General features: G+C 39.5%; 1 protein-coding gene across 1 annotated transcript in view; it reads right to left on the bottom strand.

Moving 5' to 3' along the window:
- RPS6KA5 (ribosomal protein S6 kinase A5) overlaps nt 1-19,326 on the bottom strand; it is a 75,549-nt gene extending 56,223 nt beyond the window's left edge. Inside the window, exons 1-2 of the mRNA XM_038179657.2 lie at nt 18,951-19,326; nt 7,427-7,498 (exon numbers count right to left, since the gene is read on the bottom strand). Coding sequence (XP_038035585.1) covers nt 7,427-7,498; nt 18,951-19,023 — 145 coding nt within the window. The 5' untranslated portion in view covers nt 19,024-19,326. The remainder of the gene's footprint in view (nt 1-7,426; nt 7,499-18,950) is intronic.
- Nucleotides 19,327-19,439: the final 113 nt, after the last annotated feature.

Here is a 19,439-nt window from a genome sequence, read left to right as displayed (position 1 = left end):
TTTATAGCACACAGAATGGTTTCTGTGGACTTTTAAACCCATCAAAACTTGACACTTATATACAGAAAATTTTAAAGCTGTGTTTTTAAGTGCTAACATAAGGTACACTTCTTAAGCTACTTTTTTTTTTTTTACTGTCATTGTAAGAATAATCATGAGACAACAATAGCAAAAGGCTCAGAGGCACAAGATATATAATGATATGAATACATTTTACTTTGCTCTTGTATGATAATATGCCTTATGACTTATTTCCCCTGAACTTTTCTGTGTTAAAATAGGCCATATATTTAATCTAGCTGAAAAAAAATCTGAGGCAGAACTCTCGCTGTGCAGATACCTGTCCATATAAATTAAAATTCAGGATGTGGCAAAGTCAGAAAAGCATACAGCTCTAACAGCTAAAAATGGGGAAAAAAAAGCCAAACACAACCCTTTATGATCAAACAACAGCATTCTGAAGAAGCACCTTCAATTTTTATTGTCCACCACTAAATTACCAAAGATGATACATTCTCTATCAGATTTCCTTGCATGTCAGACAAGCAAGAATCTACAAGGGGCTTTTTATCAATGTTATAATTTAGCTAAGAACAAGTTCCTTGTCCTGTTAAACAGGCAAATAAGAGATTATAAATATGAAAGGCAGGAGAGGGAAAGCTGCATCTTAGCATGTACTTTTAGCAGCATTTTGCTTTTGTGGTATATTCTGTTTGGTTTGGTTGGTTTTGAGTTTTTCTTTTTGACTTTTCTTTCTTTTTTTTTTTTTAAAAACCCTTGACTTCCTTCAAAAATAAAAACTATTCAAATAAATAGGTATGGCAGGAGATCCATGCCTTATTTTTTTCGCCTTCAAGGAAGTAAGCTGTTAAATGAGGGCTCTCATTAGTCAGACAATCTACCAGTGGGTAAGCACGTGTCTTGTTTTTGTTACCAAAATTAATGTAAATTTTCTTCAAAATTTCTTTGAAAGCACTGCATGCTCCTGAAGTTGCCTCAATTGATCAGCCGTTAGCTGCCTGGTTCGTCTTCATAGTTCCTTCTTAAATACAGGATTGCATTTGCTATTCTCTCTAGTTTCCTGTATCACCTCTGACTCATTAGTTCCAGTAAAAATCTTTGCTACTGACCTCCAATTTCACGTCCCAATTCTTTCAGAATTCTCTGGGGGGAAGAAAGGGATGAAACTGTACAAGTTCCAGGTTCTTCGACTAAACCTCTTTTCAGTCTGCTCGTTCAGTACAGAAAAATAAAATTTTCTTTTTCCAAACCCTGTCTCTGATCAGACATCCCACTTCCCATTCAATACTCCTTATATGTGTCCTTTGCAGAAGCTGAAGTAACATATTAATTTGCGTTTGGAGTCATTTGTAGACACTCCCCAGTCTTCTGTGCACAGTAACCCCACTTCCTTCTTTCTCCTCCTTTCAATTTTACACCAATGTGCTCAGTCTGGGAGAGTAACATTTTACATTTTATTCAATATTCTTTGAAAGATCTAACTAAATTTCACAATATTAGCTTTATCACAATACTTTCTGACCTTTAGATGAAACTAAGATTATTCTCTCTCATATAACAAGATTTTAAACTAATTATATAAATCTGACATTCATCCTACCAATTTTCCTTCCTTCATTTGAATTTATGTATCAGATTCTAAACATCCTTCACACATAAGTCTTTAAGCTGTTCAATCCTATGGAATTCTCCTTCTAGTTCTTTTAAGCTTGCTCCTGTAGAAATTTTCTGTAGAGACTTCTTTAGCAATTTTTTTAACAGCTTTATACTATTAATTGTGACTTAAAAAAAACAAAGCTATAAACTTCGCATTTTCAATACACTTTTCATAAACTAGTCGTTGCTGTAAAGTTGATTTCATTAAATTCTTGAAATAAATTAGGATTAAGATAGGTATTAATGATTAATTTTTATCTGTTTTAGCCACATAAAATGAATATGCCTAAATTCTCATATATTAGTGTTTTCTATATAAGTACTTAAAATAATTTAGGCATAATATTAAGATATGCATAAATAGAAATCTGTATGACGATTTATTCTTGTTTCTAGTTATTCCTCTGTGTTCATTAGTGGCCTGTAGTGGTACAGCAGATTATTGGGGCACGTGCTCAGGAGCCACATGCACTGACTTTTTCATTCAGTCTGCCAACTGTGCTTAAAGGGGCATTTATTGAAATCAGAAGCAGAAATAGTTGAGAAGAAATAAGCAGGAATAAACTTTGTGTAGAAAAATGTAAGACCCAGAAAAGCTTATGGCCTTTTTTTTTTTTTTTTTTTGAAGAAAAAGTTTAGACTGAAGTAAATAAGCCAAGTGGACATGCATAAGCCAACACAGCCACCTTCCTGTTCTCTCCTTCATGTTTTTTTGGAAGCAATTAGATTACTTTGCTGCAAAGTTCCATAAAACAGAAGTTTTCCAAGTCACACAGGGGGAAAAAAATGCTTTAACTAGATAGGATAAACAGCTAGGACCATGAATTCAATTGGCAGGAAGTCCGAAAATTCCACATTAGAAAGGCTATAAAGCAACTGCAAAAGAAAAGGATTTAAGTGAAAACAAAGAAACTGGAATTTCAAAAAGCATACACTGAATAAAACAAGGACAAGGCAGAGAAATCAAGAAAATAATAATTTGCTCCCAGAGCAAACAAGCACATTATTAATAGCTTTATTAACAGTGGCATACATGCAGCAATTTTGTTCTGTTGCTCTCAAGTGTTACTGAGTACTGCAATGGGGAACTTTATTGCAATGATAGCTACGTAATGCAATGTAAAGGGCTCCAACTCTGATTTAAAGGCTACTAACTCAGATTTCCTTCTATTTTCCTCTGAGAGATGGATCAGAAGACAAGCATGTATAATACACTTAGTACCAAAAAAATAAATTAGCACGCTTCTAATGGTGATAACGTGTATAAAACCAAACTAGACATACAGGAACACAAGAAGAAAAATGCAAATTAAAAGAAAAAAATAAGCATGAAATCATACAAAGCCATAGCATGAAGAAAAAGCTATTCAAAAATAACTTCCACAGGAGAAGCACCAGCCCATATGGACACTATTTCTAAGAATCTTAGTTTATTGTCTTTTTAAAAGAAAAAACCACCACCACCATACTAAGTGTCTCTACAGAGCTACCACAATCACATACACAAAGTTAAATGATACTGTGCTTAAGTGTATTTTGAATATTTTCTTTAGTTACTCCGTTGCCTCGTAACAGACTATACGTAAAATATTGTAATCAGTTAAATAGTATCTCCCGCCATCACTTAACGTGCCTAGGAGGCTTCAATTCATTCTGCTTCGCATTGCTGTAGACCATTTAACTATCAGATATTTGGGAAACACTTTGCATTCTGCTCAACTCCACAGAGAAGAACTTTAAAACAGTATCACAGCTTTTATTTAGCATTAGCTGTATCGCAGTATATCAGCAATACCTAAAAGCTCACATCAGATAAGGCTTTCAACTGCCAGAATAAAGATAGCTCCTGCCTAAAAATAGAGCAATGTGTAAACAGAAGGCACGAGATGCCCTCTTTTTCATTTTTCTTTAAATTGTTCCCAAACAAGCCCTTTCATCTGCATGAATCAATTTGTGTAAGGCGACGTCAGCCCCCACCCACATCTTCAACTTCACAGAACTTCCTAGTAAAGGAACAGAGCAATTCCCAAAATTGCCCCCCCCAACAAACAAACACAAACAACAACAGACCAAGCAGTTCTCTTATCTTGTCCATATTTTTAGGACAAGTCACTAATGGAAAGACACGGGCTGCTTGGACAGGTGCCTGCCACCACATAAACATATCCCATACCACTTGGAGAATACTTGAAGTATTTCAGGTTTCTAAAATAATGAAACCTGTCACTCACACCTGAAAGGTGAAAGGCATCTGACAAACACCTGTAACTTGCACCCTTGCCAATAGATAGCTACTTTTTAGAAGGATGGCACTTTAGCTTCACCAGAATTAGGTTGCCAACTATACAGAGTTTAACCCAAAATTAAATATACATTGAGGAAAACAGCCTCCATTCTTATTCTGATAGAATTAAAACTACAGAACAAGATAATTCAAACTTTTACTTATTAATGCAGGAGGCATGCAAATACCCTCAGACCATTTCTTCATTTTTTTATGAGAGCAATCCTAAGGATGACAGTTGAAATGCAGACATGTAGTTCTGGACAACAGAGGTCACGTTTTCCATGAGGCCTTACTCTTCCATGGTACCATTTAATACTATTCTCCAGCAAGAGCCTGCCATTCCAAATATTCCTGACATGTTGTTGTGATTATAGACAGTTTTATTCATGCTCTCATTCCTTCCAGTAAACATATATTCTAGGACAAAGAACTGAGAAGTCAGAGCAGTCGTATGCATTGCTCCAATCTCAAATCAAGCACAAGAGCAAGAAAAGACAGGCCTAACAGGGCCCCACAACTGGGCACGACACAGTTTTCATAGGAAAGTTTGCATGTTAACAGGCAGCTAGATTCATAATAAATTTTGAAAAATAGTCACTCTGCTATGGAAGATGGGGGGGCAGGGTATAATGCACAGTATTGAAACACAGTATATTTTGCTATCTTTGTGACTAACTGAATGCATATCCCAAGACCTTCCACTTGCAGCAGCTACTGCAAGTTCCACTGCCTTTGGTCAAGTTGATTTTCCACACTTAAGATGCACAACTGTTCTTGTTACTGACAAAAATGTTCTGGAATTTCAAAAAAAATGATATTTACAAAGGGGTTTGTATGTTATTAAACTAACAGCAGCATAGTCAACCCGTACAAGTTCTCCATAATTCTGTAACAGTAGCCAAGACACTTAAAAAAAAAAAAAAAAAAAAAAAAAAACAGTAGGACAGTAGGCTAGCATGATCTTGAATTGCTCAACTGGCCAACATCATACTTAAATTTCTTTTCTGCTGTTGATTCAATAAAGAGGACACAAACTCTTCTGGGCACAAGAATATGTTGAAAATTAAGATGATGTTCAGAGCCTCATCAAAATTTTGTTGACAGTATTTACAAAAGCAAAGCCTAACACTGGCATACCCTATTATAAAGTAATGTGTGGTTCTTTCAGAAACCTCTTGCAAGAAATAGAGAACTTTTGCTTACTGCAATCCCCAGAATGCTTCTCAAACTAGGAGATGAAATATCCTCAGCAAGAACATCCAGGAAGGTTGCAGGATGTCTCTGCTACTGGAGGCTTTTGCTGATCTCTGTTTGGAGCAATGCAGGTATGACTGAGTGTCGGGACAAGTAACTAAAGAACCTCTTCAAGTCCGTTCCAGTCCTTTTTTCAGGGATTCTCTGTCACCATAAACACTGAAATTTCAGATGATCACTTCCCGAAAAGCGAACAGAACTAGCTCTATTCTGATCAGGCCATGTGCATTTAATGCTGTCCAGTAGCTGGCAAACGGCAACCTTTGACACACCTAGGACACCAGTCTCAGCTACGATATGCTTATCACTGAACAAGGTTTAGTGCCCTAATCATCCTGAATTCTTAAGAATGTAGCTCACATTATTATGCTTACATTTTAAACAAGGCAGCAAGCATTTCTTTACTAATAAAAAAAGATACTTGTCTTGCTACAAAATGCCCTTTCAGGATACCTAATGTATCCTTGATTTCCTGAAGTCTGCAGGAATCTTTTCAGACAGCAGATGTTTCTGGAGCAACCTGACTACTAGAGCATGACGAAGACAGAGAGATGTGTTTCCTCGGTTGTTCTTCTTCACATACACACAATGTTGATCCCATCATCAGCCTGTTAAAGCAGTCTCTTCTGAGAGTTGTTATTCATAAAAGTTACCCTGTTAATCTGGAATGAAGATGGCTATGGGAGATGAGCCTAAGGACTACCTGCTATGATTAAGACTATTCCACACCAAGAGAAGTTTGCTAATCCGTTCATAAAGAAGAAAGGGCATGGAGGGTAGCAATGAATGCCAACAGTACCAAGAGAGTTATTGCAGAGGTACAGTCTAAAGACAGGAGAAGAAGGTCAGAATACTACTAGTCAGAGCTTGAACAGAAACCACTAAATTCACTTTGCATTTCAAATGCAATTGTTGCAGTATTAAGGTGACCTCAGACTTACGGCAGTAGGAAGGAAAAAGGGGAAAAAAACAGGAATGGGACTGGTCTTTGTACATACACACACACCATTAAATTTCCAGCCAATGTTTCCATCAGCAGGAGACAAAATTGCTCACATAAATGCATAATTATGAGTATTTCGTTTTTGCCAACCACACTCAAACCAATAATGAACCTCTTCAAAACAGCATTGCTGCACATTCCTAGGAGTATGCTACATATACATGTATGTCTGAATATTAAAGCTTCCTTGCCCCTACCATCAACTACTGAAAGTGAACAGCAGGAGTTGAATTCTCAAGCCTTTTGAATTTCGCTTTTTTTTTTTAAAACATTACTTCAGAAACAGGAAAATATAATCTCAGGTGATCTAATGGCTTAATAAATTTATGAAAGAATCGCTACAACCCCTAAATGTGAAAATCAAAAACCTTTGCTGCTCTTTTCAGTGAAGCAGAAGCTTATGCAATTATAGCCTCACTGCTAGCTGTTAATGGTTGATAACACCCCAAATTTCGTATCAAAACTAACTTATAGCATTTACAGACCTTGATGATAGTCCACCCTCACAATTATCCCAATATACTCAACAGCGCATCCAACATGAATACTGACAAAAATGTATAAACATGCTAAGAATAATAAAAGCCATTACTTTTCATCTGGGTGCCTGTCTGTGAATTTGCCTTTAAACAAAGGGGAAACAAAACCTTTAGGATTGTCAAAACAGGACATGCTGCTAGTTACAGATAGCAACATCCTACAGATCTCCATCATCATGCTGAAACCCGCAATAAAACAGTAAACATCTTCCTGTCTTAAAAATTAGTGTCTTGACTATGACAGAGAGAGACTAGAATAGTCAATGCTAAAACACACAGCTATCCTAAAGCATCCTATTCAACAATATACTGCCATTGCAGTTTTTTGATAATTCGTCAAAATATAGTCTGAAAACGTAATAAAATTATTAAGTTCATGTCTTCATTTAGATCATATCTTTCACAAGCTGTATCGTATCTTCACAAATCAACCCATTTATTTTCCATTTTTTGAGAGCACATCTTCAGCTAGTGCTTTAAGCAACAATATCTGACCTATAATTTTGCTGTTGGTTGGAAAAGAAGTGAAGAATATCATGGTATGTAACACAAAAGCAATACATCTTCCTAAAGAACGTTTCAATTACTAAGAACTCATCTGGAAAACAAAACTGTACTTAAGAGTAATGCTTCCAACATTCAACTTAGAAAAACAGCGCATCTTACCCCCTGTTCCAAGAACTTTCAATAGTTCAAAGTTTTCAATGCCAACTTTCTCTGCGTGGCCTGTCAAATTCGCTGAAGGGAAAAAAAAAAAAAGAACATGTCAGATATGTAATACACTGAAACATCATTTTGACATATTACTGTAGCTTCAGTAAACAAGTTAGTAGCTGAATGAAATAAGCAACACTAAGTGGACATTCTGCCAGCATACTGTACTAGAAAATGTTGCTCTTCTGTGCTTTTCAATTTCTTGCTCCTATTCATCTTCACAGAATCCAAACTGAAGCCCCCCCAATCCAAACTTCTGCTCCAAACAGGTAATGTGATCACATTGCTCAGGGGCACGACCAGTAGAGCCATTAACAACCCCAAGGACTAAACCCACAATGTTCCCTGGGCAGACTGTTTCAGATATTTAACCACCCCCACCACAGTAATGTTTTCTTTCCCTAATATAAAACCGGCATTTCCCATGTTCCAGATTGTATCTGTTATCTTTCATCCCATCACTGTGCACCACTGAGAAAAGTCTAGAACCACCTTCTCTGTCATTTCCAGTCACAGCTGCAGACAGCAATCAGGTCTTCCTTAGCACCCTGAATACTGTCATGTCCCTGGATTATATGGTGTTTGGGATGACGTAAAAAGAGCTCCCACCACTATGCATTATTAAATCTACAAAGACTTCCTGCTACTACTGAGAGGGAAAGACCTTGAATCTACTAGACCCACCCCTGTGGAAAAAACAAGGCTGAAACAAAGTTGTTTCCTTTGCTGGAGAGTTTGGAAGGAGAGGGCTCTACATTTATACAAATCTATGCAACAGAGTATTTTTTGTCTAACACATTTTTCTAAGGATGGCAATGAAGAGCCCTATTTAAAAGTTTTTTTTTTGTTTCTTTTTTTGCCTTTATAAGCTGCTGAAAGAAAGCCTTAAGCAGCTCCAATCTTTTCCATCCTCCATTCCTACCATAACATTCACCAGCCATTTGTATCAACGTGACTGCAGCACATGCAGCAAAACTGTTCGGTGAAATGATCCAGATTAAAAGCAGCAAGCCAAAAAAGTAAAGAAGTTTGATTATTCTAAGCCAAGTTCAGTTCCTGATCCACTTAAATGAGCAGCTGCATAAACAGTTTTACTAGCACAATTAAGGATGCAGCACCAAGCAGCAGAAGCTGCACAGGCTGTCATGGCTGCTAAAAGAATGCCTCGCAAAGGAGCTTCATGCCAAACTGTATGGCTAAAGGCTAGTTAAAAAAAAAAAAAAAAAAGGAAAAATATGCAAGGAGACAGATTTCAAGTATGAAGATCTCTTAACCATAAAAGGAAAACTTTGACAGGAGATGATGAAATTAACTTATCTCATTCATCAAAGCACAGTAGAATTTGTTATATCCCAGAAGATTCATCAAGACACTGAGCTTTCTGAATTCATTATCGCAATTTAAGTTCACCATTCACCAAACTAGTAAGTCAACGGCTCAAAACAAATAGAAAACTAAGCTTCAGAAAGACATCTCTGCAAAGAGAAAGTATCAAAAAAAAAAAAAATACTAAACAAGTGAAAAAGCAAATTCATAACTTGTTCCAACAATCCTAGGAATCTGTACACATATACAAAACGCATCTAGTGGGGATGGGGTAACATTAGTGCTCTCATGCCAGGCACCGATGAAATCTCCTCTGAAGTATTACTTTCAATTCCTATCATTCATTTTTGCAAGGGATTAATCAAACTTAGAGTAAGTGCAGACAGAGCACTTGAAATTATTAGGAGATTAGAAAACCTAAAAGAGCTTTCAGATTTTTTTTCTTGTACAAATAGAAGCATACATAACAATGACTTTTGCAAATCTGACGGAATCTGCAAGTTATTCTAATATTATATGCAATAATTAAAAAAAAAAAAAAACAGATCAAATAAATTATTATTGGAACTGATCATAAAAATAGCACTTTTCTATTTTAGTAACAGGTAGTAGGCAAGACTTAGAATCCTCAACAGATCAATTATTATGCATCACGTGAGTTGAACTGAAGCTTGCTGGACAATTTTCACTGCAAACCAAAAAAATACTGTTGGTAGTTCTACACCACAGTCAGAAGTCAGCAGTGAGCTGTACCCATCTACCAAGAGAAGAACAGCAGGTAAGGCAAAGCTAGACTGAATGAATATCTGTAACAACTTCCGCAAGTCAGGTCACACTCAGGAAGCAATCTGTCTTGGAGCAGCTGAATATTACATCCTACCCTTCTTAGCAAGCACTGACAGCAGAACTCGACGGTCAGTTTCAAAACTGCATTTCCTACCAGGGACAACAGGAGTCATGAAGTGATCTGAAGGAGACCAGTGTCAGTGGCCACAGTTTTAATGAAGCAGCGGGTGTCACCAAAGAGGTTCAAGACAGAACTTCTCTAGACACTTGCTAAATGAATGCTGGACTCAGACTAGTAAGAAACATTTCACTTCCATTATGCAGCGATCTGCCATTATGGAGTACTCCAAAAAGGTTTTTACCATCTCATATCCTTTAAGAGCTGTCAGCAGAAGGCTTTATAATTAAATGCTCTTCTAGAAGGAGAAACAGTCATTTAGTGCTGCTGTGTTCTTGGAACTGAACAAGAAGATTGAGAGAACAGAACAGAGCAACACTCACTAATAACACGCCAAAGATTTGTAGTGCTGTAGAGGCTATAATCCTAAAAAAGAGAACAAGTCCTGAACTCTGCTCATTAATTTGAGCTAACTATAAACTCAATTTAACTCATATTCCACATTCAATAACACCAGCGAAACTTTTCCCACTTTTGTAAGATTAAATAGCTGTGACAGCAAATAGTTGAATGATGATTAGTTTGAACTATTATGTACTTGGTCCAATGGGAACCATAATTTTGCACTATCCACTTAATCCCATTTTACTTCAATTTAGAATGTTTAATTGCTTTAAAAAAAGAAAGAAAGAAATGCCTTGCAAGTTATTGTAACCTTATTTTCATAACAGAAATGGAAAACAATATAACAAATAAGCATACTTCCACCATAAAAAAAAAAGTCCCACCTCGTTATTTTTACATTAGACTGAGGAAAATGGCCATCCCACAAGACCAGAAGGCAAGGAAGAGCTGCGTAACACATGGAAGTATGATAGAGCACTTGGGACACACAAACTCTCTCTCAGAATTACTCTCCATGAAGAAAAGCAGAATTATCCCCTATCTTAAATAAAATAAAAACATTAATAATAAGTCTTCAAAGCTACAGGAAAAGATTAACAATTTCCCCAGACAGCATTTCTCCTAGCACTGCCGTGCCAGGCAATGGCTTGATCCAACAGCCTCTGGACTCAGTGCAGATCCAACAGTCTCGGCACTCAGTCCTTCTCTGAAGTCATCAGCCAAGAAACACAGGCTGAAGAGCTTGTGGTGCCTCCACCATGTTCTTTCCAAAGATGCTGCTAGAGCAGTTCTTTGCCATCATCTGCTGAAAGTAGATGCACTTTTTGACATTGAGATGTGGAACAGCTTCCCCAGAACTACAGCTGCCATACTGATACTTCCTTGAACCTGCTTTAAGGAGTGTAAATCCCAAAGATCAATTTTATATTCACCAGCCACTCAGTGAGAGCCCAACTGGCCACTGCTGAAAACTTTTCACGAGGACTGCTTTCACAATTACAAGGTAACAGCTCCCAGGAGTCTGGAAACAGAAGACTTTTTTTCCTCCATGCCCTTTTTCTTCAAATGCATTGACAGATTAGCTGAGAGGTACAAAGGAAGGGAACTGAACTTGGACATGAAGAAGGTACTGCCCAAGTCAATAGGACAAGAGTTTCTCCACAAGCAATCTGAAGCTACACATGGCACAGCAGTATAAAAGACAGTGGTACCTCAGGAACAAAAGAAAACAGCACAAGTAGCAGGATCACAGCACATTCTAGGAGACAAGCTAACTGCATAGGTGCACAGTTAGGAAGTTTCTATTTACAGATTTCCTGTGGTATGCAGGTGATGGTTACGGCAAGATACAAGCGATCAACCCAGAAAGAGAGAAACAGACTGAAAGGCCAGATGTAACAGCCAACCACAAAAACAAAAAGGAAATAATGGTATCAGTCCTGGTCATCACCTCTGAAGAAAGCAAATGTCTAGAAAGATTTCCACTGTGAAGACAAACCTCCACACGCAGGGACACCAAAGCAGGAAGATCAGTACTGCTGTTCTCACCTCTGGGGAAACAGAGCAGTCTGTGACTCTGGGAATCAGGACAACCTATTTCTGCTTGGTGGAGTATCTGCAGATGACACAGGAATAGGCACTGTCACCTGAGCAATACTTGAACCTTGAGATGGCCCAGCATGAATGGAGAACTGTGCGAGGTGGTACTGAGTAGTGACTACTTGTTTTAAACTGCATTTTTATCATCTTAATAAATAAAAACAGCTGTTGTTGAATAATTATTTAAGTTAAATCTGGTATCTCCTCTGTTTCTACACTCCATGTCTTACAGGTTTTGAAGCAGAAAGATGAAACTGGAGCCTCCTCTACTGAATTAGATCAAGGAGCCTTTAAAGACAAGCTCTGCTGAAAGCTGCAACATGCCTCTGCTATACTCAGCAACGTGAGACCAGCTCTGCTGGTTTACTGAACAGAACCATGAACCTCACACACTTTAAGGCAGAGCAGAAAAAGCAAGAAGGAAAATAGGATAGGAGAAAATCTGTTGCATTTCCGATTACCAAGTGTCTGAAGCCTGGTGCCATGATCAACTTGATTCTAACCCATTGCTTCAGGGAATGGCCCACCTCTACCCATGGAACTGATCTAACCTTTTAAGTCACAGCAATAAAAAACAAATGCTGGTTTTCAAAGTTGTAGGAACATAAAAATCAAGATCATCCCTTAGTCAGAGTCAATACAGGATGTTTTGCCTTGAAATTGACCAAAACTCACATATTCTTGGGCAAGGATTGGAGAATGGAGGAATGCAACAACACCAAAAATAAATAAATAAATGAAACAAAAATCCCAAACACAAACACATAACCAAAACCACACAACTGTTGCTCATTAGACACTGATGAAAATGCATCTAAGATGTTGTACTGTTTTTCTGCTATGTATATAAAATTATACTTTGATTTTAACTTGTTATAACAGCTGAGAACTATTTGTGAAGGGAATTGAAAAATATTCCACAGTCCTTTAAATCTGAAAGACCACCACCAACTAATAATCATCAGGTCACTGAACACGGGTATCATTTAAGCAGGACAAGAAGCCATCACACAAACTTTTGTTTCAAAGGACACCACCTCAAGGACTACATACGTTTCTCTTAGGTTAAAAGAAAAATTAAAGTAAAAATAAAACATGCCTACAGTTCTGAACTCACATCAGAGAAAGGAAAATACAACTCATGCTACCCTGAGCTCTAGAATCACAAATAGGGTAACGGTGGTGACAATTGTTCATCATCTGTATTACCAGATACTTAAGGACAAGGCCATTTGAGCTGAAAAATATTCAAGACCTGAAAGCCATTGATCCTATTCTAGGCGGCCTGGAAACCAAAGCTTTACACAGCCAAAAGTAACAAAAACCTTTGGAAGTATTAGCTAAGTGTAACACAGTATGTGGAAATCCAGAAGTGTGAAACACTGTGGGAAAGACAACAGGAAAACAACATAGCCATGATTAACATGGACTGGGGCTGCAGAAGACTATCCCACCACAGTTATCGTTTGTACATCAGAAGCTGCAATGAACGTACAAGTGTGGGTATCTGAAATTAACACTGCAGACTGACAATAGTCTGAATCGGAAAATACTCCATGTTAAAATCCATTTGCATTCATCAGCAGTACGCTTTTGCTATTACAGAAGTGATTGAGCTATGAGGTCTGTCATTACTGTACGATGAATCACTATGAGGTCACCAAGATTCAACCCCGAAGCATCTCCATCATTAACTAGAAGCTCAAAGCGCAGTAACTGTATACATCATGTAACAGCCAAAAAAATAAAGTAGTTAGGTAACGTGCTAATGTATCAGGTTGCTATAATTGAACACCAAAGAATGAGTTGAAACAGCTAACTCAAAATAACAGCTCTCTAAAGACCGTGCACACCTTTTCAAACCAGAAGTGATATCCAAGAACAAGGTATGAATCAAATTTGGCCTTCTTTATCAGCAGAGATTAGTATACCACTTCAAAGCAAGAAAAAAGGAAAAGAAAAGAAAAAGTCATGGGCTCTCTTTACAGCTTTAGAAGTAACGTATTGGCTTATGCAGGTAGTAACTAGGAAGGCTTAAGAATTATCTTCAAAATGATGCTCTCTCAGGTAAAGCTTTTATGACTAACTGTTCAAGCCAGCATAAAATATTTATAAGTGTCAACAGTCACAATAGATCCCAAAACAAAACACAAACAACAAATAAAATGACTACAATGCAAGTCCTTCATTAACCAGGCCATCTGCCTTTCTACAAAACATGTCAGAAGCAGAGAGATCTTAACAGAGCTTGCACTTCATCATTAGGATTGTACAATAGTGCAAAAAAAGAACATTTACCAGAAGATATTGACAAATGATGCCAAGCAACGAAGGAGATCCAACAGAAATATTTATGTCAATAACAGAGCTACAGATCACACCCTCAGACACCCAGGCTCTCACATAGGTTTAAGCAACTCTGGCAAGTGTTTTCTGAATTGTGTCTTAAATAAGAGCCTAAAATGCACTGAAGTGCCATATAAGGTTCCCAAATCTTTTGTGGAATCCAGCGTGAGCTTTTAAACCAACATATTTAAAATACTTTGGAACAAGTCTGAACAGCAGGCTGACTGGTAGTCCTCACCTAGATGAGACACTTCACAGAATATCGCTATTCTAAGCAAGGAGAGCTTAAAGGTAGCAGACCTTTTTATAGATCAATTCAGCCAGGCTTATTAGATTCCAAAGCCTGAAAAAAAAAAAAAAAAAAAAAAAAAAAAAAAGATCGATAATCGCTCTGCTCATTCATAATCAAAGCTGATTAAGTTACCAGAAGATAAATAACAGGAGATTCCTGGACTACAAAAAGCACCAATTTTGAAAGTGTAAAATCCAGAGATTTAAGTAGTATTAAGGAATATTCAAAAACTCACTCAAAAGCAATACCAGAGCTCATATATCTCAGTGATTAAAAGAGAAAAGTTAAAAACGTCTGAGCTATGAAATATTCAACTATTAATATCTCCCAATATCTGAACGAAACACAGAATTAGTACAGTCAGATACAAAAACTGTTACTTTTTAAATGATACTTTGTGTAAGAATCTTTAAGCTTTCATAAACATGTTTCCTTCTAAAAGTAAAAACAAAGAATACAGTAGAGGTGCCAGGTGTAGCTCCATCGCAGAGGCCGAATTCTCTATTTAACTCATGATTTCATCATCTTTTTTAGGCACAGGAATCTCCACAAGGCCTTGGGATGCAATATGAACAAACAACAAGCTATCTTACAGTTTAGAAATAAATCTATTCCAGTTTAAGTTCTCACTCAATAAAGGGTAACTAAGAATTTGTAATACTAAACCCTTCAAACAGCCCATGAGTTATCTTAAGCCTTTCATAGTTCCACATGCAATTATAAATGAGGCTGCTTGGCTCACGTGGAAGTTCCAAATTACCCTGCTGCTCCAAACTGCAGCGCCGCAGCCCACCGCTGTGCTGACTTCGGGGCTTCACATGCCTCTTCTCATGCCATACAGCACAGGCAGACAAAGTGCCCCCAAAAAATCCCAGTTTTCTCATTCTTGCCTCTCACTGGGTGATGCTGGAAGTGAACACACTCACTGCAAGATGGGCAGCCTTCCTGCTACTCACATAAAGGATCCTGAAGCTTCAGGATCCTTTAATCCTTCCCTCCCCACCACCTCCCCGCCAAAATCAAGAACTATGAAAGAAGCAAACAGAAGTAGAAAAAAAAAAAAAAACACCTCACTGTTAGCAGTTCATTTTCTTCTCACTTTCCCACATCACAGCTCTTTCCTCTGCCCATATCCTTCCCCATCACATGTAAATTGTTCTCTAATAGGTTTAACGTTTGTCATTGTGCACTTCCTTGGCACAACCAGGGAACAGAAAATGTAAAAAGGCAATTATAGTATTTTTTCCACTGTAAATAATACATCTCTTCTTAGGTCTCCAAAACAGCTGCGAAGCTGTAGCAACTCTGAGGTTAGCCTTCAAGAATACAACCTTTTCCCTTATGAGATACAAGAAACAGATCATCCTGAAATTCTCATTTTCTTACTATTTTCACTGGAAAGCTTCAGTAACAGTCAAAGACAGTCACCAGTTCCTATCATTTGATCTTTGTTATGTTTCTTCTTTGACTTCCTGACAAGAGACGGGGATTCCACTTTCCCCACAAGCTCACTTCCTTCCCAGTATAAGCAAAAGGAGCTGGTGGCTATTCTGAAGTGGCTGAGTTGTGAGTTTCTACTGAAGAAAAAAAGGTTTTGTGTGACAATCTCTTCTGAAGATTTAAAAAAAAAAAAAAAGTAAATCAGTTGCTAAATACATTAGGAAAAAAAATCACTATTAATTGAAATGTGTTCTAAAAGTCACTGCTGTGTCTAATCAGCAAAACAACCGACCAAAGGAACGATCACTGAAGCAAATGCATGTACGCAGCTTGTCCACCAGTACGAGGAAAATCTGATTCTTTGCATCATTAAAATAAGAAATACATACACAGATCAGTACCCAATCATTGCAACCTGGCAAAGTACATGGCATCTCACAGAGGCACTCAAGTGTTGTGCACCACAGCTCCTTCCCTATCACAGAACCGAACTACACGCCTGTGAACTGATGTTTTTTCAGCACTTGCTTTTTGGTCAAGCAATACAGAATGACTTCCAGTGCCATAAGAACGTGGGATATAGACCCAAAAATAAGACAGATCCTATCAAAGACAGGATTTTAATTTCAAAGCCAAAGTTTAAAAGATGTCAAACCACGGTATGATAGGGTTAACAAGCAGCTGAGTGCTGCGTAGAAATAACACTACATATGCTGTAGCTGTGCATTTTCATATGCTGCAATACTGGCTTGAAGGTAACAGCAATCATCTGTTTTGTTCTTGAAAATACTCTTTTCATCTGAAATCTGAGTTTTATAGTGTGCTCACTTACTCACTTGACTGCAGTCGATGCCTGTCTCTAACCAGCTTCATGGTTTTAAAGCAATTCCAAGACTCGAGTAATTACAAAGCATAACTACAGGTTCACCTGCACTTAGCTGATTTGAATAGCTAATTCTTCATGCTTTGAATGACTTTCTGTTATCAAGAGGTTCAAGCAACAACTTCCACAACATGAAAATGAGACACTCCCTTCTCAAAGAAGCCACTATTTCTGCCACAATAGTACATTCTTCCAAAGCGCTGCGAGGACTGACCTCTTTTTCATCTGCCAACTGACAGCTAGTTTCGATATGCAACTCCGTAAATCATTCAATTAGTCACAGAGCTAGCAACATCAAAGAAAACACACAGAGGAGGGGAACTCTGGAATCTAAACAAATCACACATTAAAAGAATATTCATGGCGTACAACCTCAGTATTTTAAAGCAACAAGGATCCTACGGCTACAATTCCTGTTAGGCATACCGTCACCCTCTTTCTCAAAATGAAGTGAAAATAATTGTGCTGCACGTTTTAAAACTGGGGTGGGTTGACCCCAGCCAGCAGTGAAGCACCCACACAGCCAGACCCAGTACAAAAAAAAAAAAAAAATACGAAAAGCATCCAAAGTATCCTAGAGATTACTAATTGCCTATTTCTACACAAAAGAAAGCTGATGGCAACTTTTCTCTTCCAATTATCCCATCTCCGTGCTTTGTGTAGAGACAAGTTCAGAGACAATATCTTGATATGCCTTGCATAGTGATGACACTATTGACACCTTCAGGAGTAGGAGTCTCCCAGGAGTACATGACAGAGCAGCTCCCTCCTCCACCCTAATGTTCCAGAAATAGACAAGCCATTGCTAGAAAGCATTTTTCAGAAGCAGAGTTTTCTAAATACTTAATAAGGAGAAGAAAATGCGGAGGGAAGAAGCGACTGAATCCTACTAAAGGAATTTCAGAAGCTTGAAAAGAGACCAACAAGCCCAAGACTATTTTTATTTTTTTTTAATTAAAATCAAGTATCAGTACTTCCTGAATCTATAAAGCTTAAAGATCAGGACCAAAACACGTGTGTATTATGCTGTTAGACAGCTCTTTGTCTAGCCTCAGTGAATGTGTTTATCTCCAAACTATCTTTACACAGCTATCCTGCAGGGATATGTGCTGCCTCAACTTCTAGAAAATAGTTATCTAGCTATGTCTAGATTTCTATGGAGTAAATGTGTAGTGTATCCTTTCCCCTACAAATTTCCCGCAAACTGAAATCTAGCAATACCTAACAAGACAAATATGCATTGCACCAGTTCTTTTTTTATTACTATTATTCTTGAAAGAAGGAAACTACTGCCTCTTTGGTTTCTGCGTAGCTATCAGGAAGAGAGCCTTTTTTTCCCCTCCCAGGCTGCAGTGATAGCTATGCTCCACTGGGGTACATCTACAGAGCCCCTAGACCTGAGTGACTGAAAGCGGAGCATTATCAAAAAGACCTCAGCAACAGCATCTGCATTCCCGAGTGGCCCAGTAAAGCAAGCCAGCCACGTTAACCCAGGGGTGCTTGTCTCAAACTTTTAAGGTGAACATCACCCTACAGTTACTTTTACTTAATAATGGAGACAAGAGAAAAAGAAGGGGAGAGAAAAGGAATGAAGGTCATGATTAATAGCACCTCCACTGATAATGAAGAGAAAGAACATACAACCTGACTGCACGTTACGTGCACTTGTGAATTTACAGTAAGTTCTAGATCTACTGCAGCAGTCAAGTTGCCTGGAAACTTCAGAGAAGCACAGAGCCCCTATTAAAAATGTATCAGGCTCTTCCATAACACAGCAGCATTTCCGAGAGGTCCAAGGGGTGGACGGCGGCTCCGGAGGGTCTCGGGGCAGGACGGAGGCAAAGCGGGCGGCGGGGGCCGAGCAGCCCGGTAGCCGGGCGGCTGCGGGCTGGCACAGTTGCGAGAAAGAGGCGAGCTGTCACAGCAAGCTGCCACAGAGAGCTGCGGAATTTAGGACCGCGACAACCAGCCCCCCATCCACACCGGCAGAGCCACAGAAGTCCGAGGGACTGCTCCAGGCACCCAGGAGCCTGACCCCACAGCGCAGCGCAGCGGGACGGGGCTCGCACCCCCCCCACACACCCAGCGGCCGAAGCGCCCCCCCCAGCGCTCCTTCCCCCCTCTCCTCCCTCCATCCCCCCGGGGCTGCCCCCCCCGGTCCCGCACAACTCTCCCGGCCCCTTCCTCCTCCTCCTCCTCCTCCTCCTCACCCCCGGGCCCGGCCGCTCCCCTCAGCGCCCCCGGCCGCCATTTCACGCCCCCCTCACCCCCCCCCACTCACCGTTGCGCAGCTCGTGCCTGACGGTGAGCAGCGGCCGGGCGCCGTCCTCCGCCGGGCCCGAGGGTCCCTCCATGGTCCGGCCCCGGGCGGGGATTTTTATTTTATTTTATTTTTTATGTTTTTTTTTTTTTTGGCTTTATTCTTTATTTATTTTTTCACTTGGCGGCGAGCCGGGGCCATAGGAGCTGGGTGAAATGCAGCCGGCGAGGAGCGGGGGCCGTGTAGGCGCTCCCTCACACTCACACACTCACACACACACACACACACACACACACGTAGGCTGCCCTCCCCCGGCCCTCAGGGCCGGCCCATGTCCTTGCGGCTCCCCTCCCCCTCGCTCCGGCCGCGCTCCCCGCCCCGCGGCGCGGCGCCGAGCCCGGCCGAGCCCAGCCGAGCCCAGCCGAAGGCAGAGGGAGGGCAGCCCCCGCTCCTCGCTGCGCCCCCTCCCTGCCCGCCGAGCGCTGATTGGCCCGCGCGCCCGCGGCCCCC

This window comes from Anas platyrhynchos, chromosome 5 (assembly GCF_047663525.1).
Source record: "Anas platyrhynchos isolate ZD024472 breed Pekin duck chromosome 5, IASCAAS_PekinDuck_T2T, whole genome shotgun sequence".
Taxonomy (NCBI): domain Eukaryota; kingdom Metazoa; phylum Chordata; class Aves; order Anseriformes; family Anatidae; genus Anas; species Anas platyrhynchos.
Note: the sequence above shows the minus strand (reverse complement) of the source record. Positions and strands in the feature narration are given on the sequence as shown.